At 41.6% G+C, this 12,105-nt stretch overlaps 1 protein-coding gene across 3 annotated transcripts in view; it reads right to left on the reverse strand.

Annotated features, from left to right (window-relative positions):
* Nucleotides 1-12,105, reverse strand: part of RGL1 (ral guanine nucleotide dissociation stimulator like 1) — a 153,129-nt gene that overhangs the window by 125,197 nt on the left and 15,827 nt on the right. For 2 of the 3 annotated variants that reach the window (XM_060232410.1, XM_060232408.1), the window contains exons 1-2: nt 4,762-4,957; nt 3,404-3,514 (exon numbers count right to left, since the gene is read on the reverse strand). In XM_060232410.1, the coding sequence (XP_060088393.1) occupies nt 3,404-3,514; nt 4,762-4,788 (138 nt within the window). In that variant the 5' untranslated portion in view covers nt 4,789-4,957. Of the gene's footprint in view, nt 1-3,403; nt 3,515-4,761; nt 4,958-12,105 lie in introns of those variants that run through there. The other variant, XM_060232409.1, reaches the window with a different exon arrangement.

The following is a 12,105-nucleotide window of genomic DNA, read 5'->3' on the forward strand; positions in this document are numbered from 1 at the left end:
TTCTCTCATTACATATGCTAAACCCATTCTCACCAAGTATACATCCACTGGATTCCTTGTTTGAAATGGTGTATTAGAATAATGTCTGTGATACTATGCTATATATCAGAGTAGAAACCTCTCTGACAGAACAACTCTAAGAAAAGGGTGTTGTTACTTTAACCCAGAGGTCCCCAACCCCCAGTTTGTGGACCTGTCCTGGTCCGTGGCCTGTTAGCAACCAGGCCGTGACTTGTATAATTATTTCATTATATATAACAATGCAATCATAAGAAAAAGACGACAACATTGGTGATCCATGCTACGGTCACCTCAAGAATAGATCACTGTAATGCTCTCTACATGGGGCTACCCTTGAAGCTGACTCGGAAACTACAGCTAGTGCAGAATGCTGCGGCATGGCTGTTAATGGGGCTCCTTCGATGGCAGCACATTCGGCCAGTGCTGAAAGAGCTGCACTGGCTACCTATTGTGTTCCGAGTCCGTTTCAAGGTGTTGGTATTGACCTTTAAAGCCCTCTATGGTCAGGGGCCTGTCTATCTGCGGGACCGCCTTTCTCCACATGTTTCTCAGAGAGCACTGCATTCAGGGACAAAAAATCTACTGTCCATCCCTGGACCAAAGGAGGTTAGGTTGCGTTTGATGTGAGCTAGGGCCTTCTCAGTGGCAGCACCAGAATTGTGGAATGCTCTCCCAGAGGCCATAAGGGCCCTGCAGGATCTTTCTACTTTCCGCAGGGCCTGTAAGACCAAACTGTTCCAACAGGCCTTTGATATCTAACCGGAAGAGAACTGCCACCCCACATGATTATAGAGTTACTATGTGATCACCATCAGAAAAAAAGAACTCACTTATATTGTAGTGGTACAGAACCACAAAATGGTTTAAAATTGTAATTATGTTTTATTAGCTTTAACTTGTAAATATGAATGTTGTTAGCCGCCCTGAGTTTGCTTGCGGAGAGGGCGGGATAGAAATTTAAAGTAATAAATAAATAAATAAATTTATATCCCGCCCTCCACTCCGAATTTCAGAGTCTCAGAGCAGCTCACAATCTCCTTTACCTTCCCCCCCAGACACACTGTGAGGTGGGTGAGGCTGAGAGAGCTCTGATAGAAACTGCCCTTTCAAGGACAACTCTCAAGAGTGATGGCTGACTCAAGGTCATTCCAGCAGCTGTAAGTGGAGGAGTGGGGAATCAAGCCCAGTTCTCCCAGATAAGAGTCTGCACACTTAACCACCACACTCAAACTAATAGAAATAAAGTGCACAATTGTACCATCCTGAAACCATTCCCCCCACCCCCGGTCCGTGGAAAAATTGTCATCCACAAAACCGGTCCCTGGTGCCAAAAAGCTTGGGGACCACTGCTTTAACCCATGCTTGAAAGGTGTAAATCCACTGTATTCAAATGTATTTCTTTTTTATATTAGTGTATTGGAATATTATGCTACACGTTAGAATTTTCTGACAGCAACACCTCTAAGAAAAAGATGTTGTTAGTTTCTCATGCTTGAGAGGAGGCCAATGGAGCATTACAACAGACTCTAAATTTATTACTCTTTACAATTAAGAAATCTAATGACACAGACTCACGACATCAAATACACATCAATCTCCAATTCTGACATGTCTATTGTCTGTGCTATTTCCCTCCCAGTTAAACCAGGCCAATGATAACCAGGAACCAAACTTGTTATTCTTTTAGGCGGCCAACAGTAGGTCTCCAGATGTTTTTTGCCTACAACTCCCAATCAGTCCCAGCCAGCATGGCCAATGGCTGGGGCTCATGGGAGTTGTAGGCAAAAAACATCTGGAGAGCTACCTTTGGCCACCCACTGAGTCATGCAGCATTTTCACTATTTTGCATACTAATTCACTGCCCACTCTCTAGATGTAGGATTGCTAATTCCATTCCATACTATTGTCTGACGAAGTGTGCCTGGCACACAAAAACTCACACTTTGAATAAGACTTTGTTGGTGTTAAAGATACCACTGAACTCCAAATTTGTTCTACTAGCATGATGTGTTAGCTGATTCTTGTATTAGTTTCTAAGCATATTAATTGCCACCAATTTGTACAGTAATCTCAATAAATGAAGAGTAAATAAGAGATGACACAGAATAGTATGCAGCTAAGGATACTATACTTTGGATTTCGGAGCAACCAGTATGCTACCCCTACTGAATCTGCATATATTAAAACTAGCATCAGCCTTTACCATACTGGCTTTCAAAACCTGCTCAATGGAATCCTGGATTTCCTTTAAAATTAATTGAAGGGTTCTCATCAAGCAGATCAATGGAGTCAAACAAACTTCCCTGGAAAGAACACCCTTTCCCATCTCAGCCAGTCTTCTTTTGTAGAATATTATTTTTTACAACAAGTCCCATGGAACATACAAGGTTCATATGATGGACAGCCCAGCAGCTACTTGGCATCAAATTACTGCCCAAGGAACACTCTGAAGATAAGAGTCTGAAAGGCATTGCTCTAGACTCGGTAATGGAAAATGCCATTGGAGTTGCAGCTGACTTATGGCAACTCATAGGACTTTAGGAAAGGAAAGGTCCCCTGTGCAAGCACCAGTCGTTTCCAACTCTGGGGTGATGTTGCTTTCACAACGTTTTCACGACATACTTTTTACAGGGTGATTTGCCATTGCCTTCCCCAGTCATCTACGCTTTCCTCCCAGCAAGCTGGGTACTCATTTTACTGACCTCAGAAGGATGAAAGGCTGAGTCAACCTCCCAGGGCTAAACACAACACATGGGAACATAAGAATCTGCTTTACATGGAGTCAAAACCACTGATCTCCCACATTCTCTACTGTACATTATGATTGGCAGCCAGAAGTGAAGGCATGTTTTTTCTCCCCATCCCTGCTACCCTAGGCTGCAGCAATCACATTTTTATCCTACCCTACCTCCACGGATTACATGGCTCTCCTTTCCTCCTTCATCACAACAACCCTAAACAATAGGTTAGCCTGAGAGAAAGTAACTGGATGGCCCAAAGTCACCCTCTAAGTCATCTGAGTGGAGATGCCAGGGATTAAACCAGGGGCACTCTGCTTGCAAAGTTTGTGTTCTATCACTTTTCTTTTCTGTAAAGAGGCAGGCAAAAGCATCAGAAACTTAAATTCCTTAAATATGCTACGGTAAGAAAGGAGGAACTGAAACTACAGCCAACCAAAACCCCTTAAGCCTCCCGTCTCGTACAAGAGATGAATAACCCGAGCACAAAAGAAGACCTGCGAGAATTTTAATGCTAAAACCAGCCTTTGGCACAGTTTACAGCTCAGCCGCTCTCTCTCTTGGAATTCAGCTCTTTCAACCAAAGTCCACCAAGCAATTTGCACAAGATGCCAATGTGGCATTTTTTTTTTTTTTTTGCTCACCTCTAGCCATCTCGCTCCTTTATTGGCTGCTTGTTGAATCTGCACCCTTTTCAAGGTGACATGGTAAACAGCTCCTTCCTCTACCTCTTCACCCCAGTCCTGAATCGAGATCTGCCACAGGAGAAAGAAAGCAAATACTACATTTAAAATAATAACAGCAACCACAACTCCAGAAGGCAGTGTTGCTGGGAAAAGCAAGAATCCTGCTAAGATATATTTGCAATTCCCACAAGCTCAGCTAGATCATGAACTGCACAACACCATCAGATATCTGACTGTGACAGTTCATAGTGATGATGATGATGATGATGATGATAATTTCCTCACACCCAAAAAAATCTAGGCCAGCTTCTGCATAGCTTGTTCCAGAAATTCAATGCACAGGATGAGCTGTGCAAAGTAAATATAACAATTGCACCAAAAGCCAGAGAAACTTTTTCAGTGGAGGCAAAGAAGAAGGAATTCTTGGCAAGCTGCCCTTTCCTGTGGTATCACGACTCCCTTAGTTTCCAGTTCGCTTATTATTTTTTCCAGGACTTTCACATATTTCACATTTTTACTATATTTTTTTCACAAGGAAATACTCCCTCTTCTTTAATATCAACCCCAAGTATTATCACCACTGTTGCAATTGCAGAAACAGGCTGCACTTTCTTATGAGGAATTAAGGAGACAGGAGGCAGATTACATTCAAACAGGCATTTAAATTACACTAGCTCTTCATTTGTTATGAGACCATGGGTCTGAACTCATTTCAAAGGTTTCACGTTTTGTTTTGTTTTTTAAAAAATGATCAGGATGTGAATGCATGAGAACATTTTATAGATTTCCATCAGAGGTTTCCCCCCCCCCCTTTAAAGTTACAAACGCCAGAAGTCTTGCATGGAAGCAGCCATCCTAACCTCTTATGCAATTTTATTTAAAAGCTGTGCTGAATCCAACTCCCCCCATGGTATTTCCTAAAGCAAATAAAGCACACATTTATTTATTTATTTATTTATTTATTTTAAAAAAACCACTTCTTGCCATTCATCCAGAGAGGAAAAATACCCTCAGTTTATTCAAAAGTTTATCCAGCGAGTTTTTCTCCCAGTCTTTTCCCCACATCATGCCTGCACAGTGCACGCAGAACTCAATCCCTTTCCGGAACAGTATCATTTTTAAAAAACAGTAATTCAGTAGGGAAAAGCCCGATTAAAGGGGGGGGGGCACATATATTCTCTCGAGCCAGAATTGGGGGGGGGGGGGGAGAAAACCTACAGCTCGCCTATTTCCCTTTAAAAAGTAAGCCCAGTCTTCAAACTGGGACTCCCCGCTGAGAGAAGCCTTTTTCAGAAAAAGAAGAAAGCTTTCATTACCATTTTAGCTCTCCAAAGCAGTTTCATCCTTAGATTTCTCCTCGCTACGGCGAAAGAGCATGATGGGGGTTCCCGCGAAAGGAAAAAGAAAAAGGGTTTTCACAAATCCTCTCACGCGCACAACTTCCAGCTCCAGAGGCACCACTCTGGCTTGGGCTGCGCGGCGCGCTCGGCAGTCAATTCATGACCACAAAGAGCTGTGAGTGGTGAGCACAGAGACAGAGAGACAGACAGACTCCTCCCACACACACCCTCTCTCTCTCACACACACACACGCACACGCAGAGAGAGAGAGAGAGAGAGTGATGTCAGGTTTTCCTGTTTATGCTTGTGAACTTCAGCTCTCTCTTTCTAGCCTTCAGATAGAGAGAGGCAAAAGAGTTATCAGCAAGTAATCGCTCTGGGCACTTCGAGACCCTCCAAAGCCTGTCTTAAGCCTGTGAAGTTTATTCTCTTAGGCTTTCTGACAGGTACCAATATGCCAAGACAGAATTTTTTTTGGTGGGGGTGGGATTTCCCTCCCCTTCATCTCTCTTTTTTTTCCTTTCTGAACCAAAAGGGACAAAGAGGAGGAGGAGAGAGGCTTAGCTAAACTTCTATTATCTGGGCGTGGAGGCCTGTCTGAATAATTCAATCTGAATGACCCCCGGTGATGCAGACAAAATGGCAAGAGGCCTTCCTGAGAGGAAGGAGTTTATCGTCCAGGATGATATAAATAAATAAATGTTACCTCAAGACGCTTCAGAAGCCATTCAAACGGGACACCCACCCAACAAAGCCGATGAAAGTTCACTTCACAATAAAACATTAATCTGCCATTTGTGTGTGTGTTGTGGGACTCTGCCATTGTTTCTTAATCGGAAACTATTTTTAGCTCAAAGTCTGGAGCCAGCTAGGAGGGCAAAGGAGGACCTCACTTTATTCAGGCTACCATGAGGGAAGCGGACTGGAGAGGTGAGAGCTACAGCATTTTCACCAGTCAGGATAAATGGTGCTGTTGAGAGCCATACCAGATGTAAGGCTTGGAATGCTGTGCTCCAGACAATATTTGGAGGCTGATAGCTGTCCTTAAAAAACGTAAACAGGTGTATTGTGGTCCCCATTCATATCCAAGGAGCTGCATAAAGGAAGAGTAGCCCTGTTAGTCTGTCTGTAACAGCAGAAAGCGCAAAAGTCCAACAGCACCTCAAAGATTAACAAAATTTGTGGCGGGGTATGAGCTTTCCTGAATCATTGTTTCAGTATCTGAAATGAGCAGTTACTCATGAGAAAGCTCATGCCCCGCCACAAATTTTGTTAGTCTTTGAGGTGCTGTTGGACTCCTGCACTTTTCTAAGGGAAAAGAGGGTGTAAGCCAGGGGTGGCCAAACTGTGGCTTGGGAGCCACATGTGGCTCTTTCACACATATTGTGTGGTTCTTGAAGCCCCCACCACCCCATCAGCAGGCTTGGAGAAGGCATTTATCTCTTTAAATCACTTCGCCAATCCAGCAAATGGCTTGGAGACTGCATTAAAAGTTCAAGTTGCTTTCTTTCCAACTCCCACCCTCTCCCATCTATTTGCTGCTTTCCTTCCTTCCTGTCTTGCAGCTCTCAAACATCTGACATTTATTCTATGTGGCTCTTACGTTAAGCAAGTTTGGCCACCTCTGGTGTAAGCCTTCCCCTTGTGCCACTTTGCTGACCTGATACAATGCCATGTAGCTGCCATTTGTCCCTATTTTCTTTCACTTGTGTCTTTCGGGGGAGTCTCTCTACCCTATTAACAGAATGCAGAAGAGATTATCAATTGTGTACTGCAGCAAATGTAAGTTTTAATTGCACTTTAAGGAAAATCTGTTGAAATTGCATATGAGAAGACACCTTTATAATTTAGGGTGAGGACATTAAAGTTTCCAAAAGAGAAGTAACCCAGGAAACACTTTCCACAAGATATGGTTGAAGTGTCTGTTATGACACAACATATACAGCACTTCCTGCAGCTTAACTCTTACTCCTCTTAAGCATCTGTGTAACTATTACACCTCATAGTAGCAATTATGTTTCACCTCCTCTGCTATACTTCTCCCACACGTGGTAGTAGGAACTACATAGTTTACTATTCAGGTAACTGTGTGTAAAATGGCATCAAGTCACAGCTGACTTACAGCAACCCTATAGGGTATTCATGGCAAGAGATGCTCAGAGGTGGTTTGCCATTGCCTGACTCTGTGTCACCACCCTGGTATTCCTTGATGGTCTCTCATCGAAATACTAACCAGGGCCGTTCCTGCCTAACTTCTGAAATCTTCTCCAGAATAAAAATAATTTGGGGGGGGGGGGGTCTGCAATTTGGAAAGACAAAGCAAAATCAGACAGCAGGTCCACACACATTTGCAGAAATGGCACACCATAAATCAACAAACCTCGACTGGGATGGGGCAATTAATTAAGTCCAACAACAACAACAGGAAAAGGAAGAACAGAAAGAGGAGAAAGAAGAAGAAGAAAAAGAAGAAGAAGAAATTCTTGACACTAAATCTGTATCACAGTAGAGAGGCACACATTAAATTTTTTCTGTCTACAGAAGAAGATTAAACTTTGATAATTGAGTCCAAGTAACTGGAAAATCTGTCAACATGCATGTGAGTGTGGGGCTTCAGAGGTGCATCCCTTTGGGGGGAGTTTCTGCTGTCAGAGATGGTACACACATAAGACAGGGTCCCCTCTGTTGCCATGTCCAGGCTATGCAACACTGCCTCCCAAAATCTCTTCTCTTCAGGTGTTTTTCTTTTTAAACACCTGTAGATTCTTTGGAGGTCCTTTCAATTTGGGTGAACCTTGTGTTTTCTTGCAGTCTTGTTTCTGCTTCTACTGCCATTGACTTGTTTTTATGGATATGTGTTGCTCCTGAGGTTTTATTCACTATTTTATTACAGCTGTATTTTTCAGCTCCTCATTATAAAACTCCATAAGCCACCTTGTGTAGAAGAAGTAGTGTAAATTGTGCAAAATAAGCATCATACATCTTTGAATCTAAGCTTTTCCTGGCACATAATTAGCTTATCTTGGCATATTTTATTAATATGTAGAGTACCCACCATTCTGAACATAAGCCAGCTTTCTAAGAAGCTGTGCTGTGATCTTTTTTAGTCAACTCTGAAAAAAATATATACTGTGTGGCTACTGGGGCTCTGATTTATAAAAAGGGAAGACCAGTACAGTTGCAAAAGGCTACTAAACCTTTTCTCCTCTTGGACTATTTTCCCTGCAGAAAATTACCACTCCCCACCCCGCAACTTGCTTTTCATCCACAATAATAAAGTTTGTATGTGCTGGATTGTTATTTGAGTCCGTTGGTTTTACCTGTCTCAGTGTTTGGAGCAGAACATACCCCTTCAACTTCCAGATGTTCCCCTAATCATTAGGGCCTAATGCAATCCATACAAACAGAACATTTTTGGGTCCTTTTTGGCTAGTACAAAAATAATTTATACACACACTCCATAGAAGGCTGTAGAAACAATTATTCACAAGCAAATAAAACCCGACATATTTTGAGCGACATAACCCAAACATCTGCAGGTTTGTTTTAGACTAACAAAAGTTCATCTAATAAAAGATACTGCCTTCCTTGTTTTATAATACTTTTTCTCAAGGACAGACACAGCAACCACTGGTTATTCTACTCAACAAAGATAAGTTACTCAGCTGAATTTGTTCCACCTATTGTGGAAGAACAAAACCTGCCCCCACACAACATGGCTTCAACAAGCACACATCCCCAGTTAGAATCTACAACTTTTGTTGGTTTCTATATACAAAGGTAACACAGAGATCAGCCTTTAGAGCCTATTATGCAATCAATGGTAAAGCTTTCCCTAGACCATACTGAATGCAGAGGGCAATTTATTTATCAGCTCAGGAGAAAAGTACTGGAAAAACTATTCACCACACATACATGTCCATCAGGAACCTGAGACATTCGAACATTTTGTATTTTTAAAACTCCAGTTCTCTGCATATAGAAAATTAGTATGTCAGGGAGAACATTATGCTAATGTGTTACTTGCAGGGAGGTGTTTGGGTGTTTGTTTGTTTGTTTTTTGCTTGAATGAGGACTACTGAAAATACAGTGCCCCTCTTCTTGCAGCCTGAAATGGTACAATCCAAGAAGAAAAAAAGAACCTAGATTCTATTGATATAACTGAAAGAATCACCTAATTCTTGGACTGTGAAACTGAAGAGTAAGAAATATACATTGTTACGGGTGAGCAAATGAGGCTATTCTGAGCTTTCCTTTGTAGCTTTGTATAAAGACATGCAAGGAAATATTCTTCTGGCTGTGCTTTTCTCCCCCTCTCAACATCAAGCACGCGCATTACATTTTATTTATGACCCATGAACTGCATCTTTTGTTTTCATTGAATAAAATGTGACTTTTAAAAAATATATATTTAATTAATTGTTTAAAAACAGAATTAACGAATCAAGCTTTAGACTGAAACACACTAATGATAGTTGAACAGCTGCTAAATAAAAATCATTCCTTTACATGCTATCATAGCATACAATTCATTCCTGGCTGCTTTCACTTTAGTGTTAAAGCAATATTTTTTGTATTTTACTTGAGATTTTACTCTACTCCAGATCAGTCAGGTGGAGAAAGGTGGAAACAGCACAGGGAAGTTCAGCAAGAAAGGAAAAAGGTGGAAGACTGGATGATGGGGTGAGGGTGACAGCAAACATATATGGGAGCAACAGAGTCAGAACAGAGAGAGGAAAGAGAGTTGGACTCCCAAGAGCGGGACAGGAGGGGAGAGTCACCATCCTGCAAGGGAGAACAGGATTCCCTTCTGTCACTAGTATACATGATTCTCCAATTTGTATTAATATTGTTTTGGACATCCTGTCTCATCCACATTTTAAAGCATTGCATTCACTCACAAATTTAAATAAATACTTTCTGGACTGGAGGGAGCTGTGAATGCAACTGGGGTAAAGAATGACAGGACACTTTGTTTCCTCAACTGGCCAGTCATAAGGGAAGTGTCCAAACTGACTTGGAGGAAGAGCTTAGATTAGATGATAATAGCTATTGCATTGTTGGGGAGAGACCAAGCAGGGAACAAGATAAAAACATAATAGCCTTAGCCGTTAATCTGAAATGTTTACTTGATTAGAAGTGGGGTTTTATATAGCCTTGTTTTATCCATTTCCTGGAATTAAAGATTCTTAGAAATCAATCAGGAAAGTATAAAAATAAGCACACAAATGTCTAACAAAATTGCCAGATTTGAATCCAAATGTTTAATTACTTGTAGGCGACAAGCAGCAAAATCTCAGAACTATTTTTGCTATTCCAGAAAGAAAAGAGAGATTTACTAATTCTTTGCCAGAATATTTTGTACTAGAGCATGGGTTTCTTCAGTATTATGCAACTTCTTCCCCTAAGAGATCTGCCATGCCAGAATCCAATTTTAAAAGCACCCCCCTCCCCCCCGGCATAAAGCAAGTAAGGGTTTATTTTATGAGGCAACTGCTCAGGGATTACTTACAATCTATTCTAATGGTTGATGCTCAAGTGTAATATTTATACAATCTACATATGCATATTGTTTTATATATTAGGTTTTTGATTTGATTATGCTGGGATTCTTGAGCTTTAGAAACTTTTGTGAAAAAGAGGCCCATACTATACACTTGTTCTGAAAACAGCTAGCAGTGCCAACCAGCTGTTATTTTCTGGATCTCACTAGCAAAAGAGCAATTTACAAGCAATCAGTACTGGAGGCTGAAAACCATGGGCGCAACCACTGGATCTACCCAAACCCCACAGCTACAGTTGCAGCAAATACTTCAGAAGGTGGGAGTGCCATATCCATTCTGCCAAGCTGCTTCCACAGCTCGTCTTGCTCCATTCACTCATAGCTCCTCCTACCTGCTCCACTCATGGAAGCCCCTCCTGCTATCATCCACAATAGATAAATTGAGCCTCTAAGTTCAGCAGCACTATGTTACTGAGTCCTCATTAGCAGTCACTCTGCCCCCAGGCTTCTGCTTTCCTCAGAGCAAGTGATTGATTCCCCACTAGTCACTGCATGGTCGCACTTCAGTGGGAAGGGCGGGATATAAATCAAAATATAAATAAATAAATAAATAAAAATTGTGACTCACAGATCCCTCTAATTTCCCCCACAGGGACTTGGCCTTGTTTTTTTTGAGATCCGGAAGCTGTGAGGGAAACTGGAGGGAGAGGCAACTCAAAATGCGGCTGCACAGCTATTAGTCAGGAATTGGTCACTTGCTCCAAGGAAAGCAGAAGCCCAGGGGTGGAGAAACTGCTAGTGAGGAATCGGTATCTGTCTACATCAGTGGAATTCAACCCATGGGTTTGTGACCCGCAGATGGATCAAGGAGCTCCACCTGCTGTGTCCTGAGCCTCCTGAGATAGGGTTCCAGTTCTGGGTTGGGAAATACCCAGACATTTTGGAGGTAGAGCCTGGGGAAGACATAGGGTTGCCAGCTCCAGGCTGGGAAATAACTGGAGGTTTTGGGGAAGGCGGTGGAACCTGAGGAGGGCAGATTTTGGAGAGAGATGGGACTTCAATGGGTTATAATGCCATAGACAGAGTCTCCCCTTCAAAGCAGTCATTTCTCACATGGAGATCAGTTGTAATCCCAGGAAATCTCCAGCCACTACTTGGGGGCTGAGGATCTGGAGATAACCATGTTGAAATATTAACTCAATAATAAATATTCACTGAACACTCTACTAATAGGCTTGCTGCTTAAATAGATCCATTTATGTGATTAATAAAGAATATGATACAATATGATACACACATATGTTATATCACAGTACAAAGATTGACAAGATATTATGACCATATATTAAAGACATTCATAAATTCTATTTGTTGGGTTATGTATTCCTAGCACTTAGGAATAGTTCCTCTTTCTACGCTGAGTATTCAAAAGGTGCTAGCGATTGTCTCCAGAATAAGTGAAAGTGACATGCTTCTGGTAAAAATAGGCGTGTTTTGGTAATGTCCTTTGTCTAACAAATTACTTGATTATTGTGGAACCAAGGCTTTAATTCATTGTGCGCACAAAACACAGCAGTCAATTTCACAAGGCTCAAAAGGTTCTCCCATGTGGCATTGAAGCCGCCTTCTATCAGTAATTAACAATTTTAGGAGAGCCCTTAGCGCCTAAAGAGTAATTGACTAGACTTTCTGTATTCATATTGTATGAGCACTGGTTCCAGGATTGTTAATTACTGTATTGTGATATAACATCTATGTGTGTTAAGTTGTATCATATTCTTTATTAATCACATAAATTGATCTATTTAAGCAGTAAG

This window comes from Heteronotia binoei, chromosome 2, assembly GCF_032191835.1.
Source record: "Heteronotia binoei isolate CCM8104 ecotype False Entrance Well chromosome 2, APGP_CSIRO_Hbin_v1, whole genome shotgun sequence".
Classification (NCBI taxonomy): domain Eukaryota; kingdom Metazoa; phylum Chordata; class Lepidosauria; order Squamata; family Gekkonidae; genus Heteronotia; species Heteronotia binoei.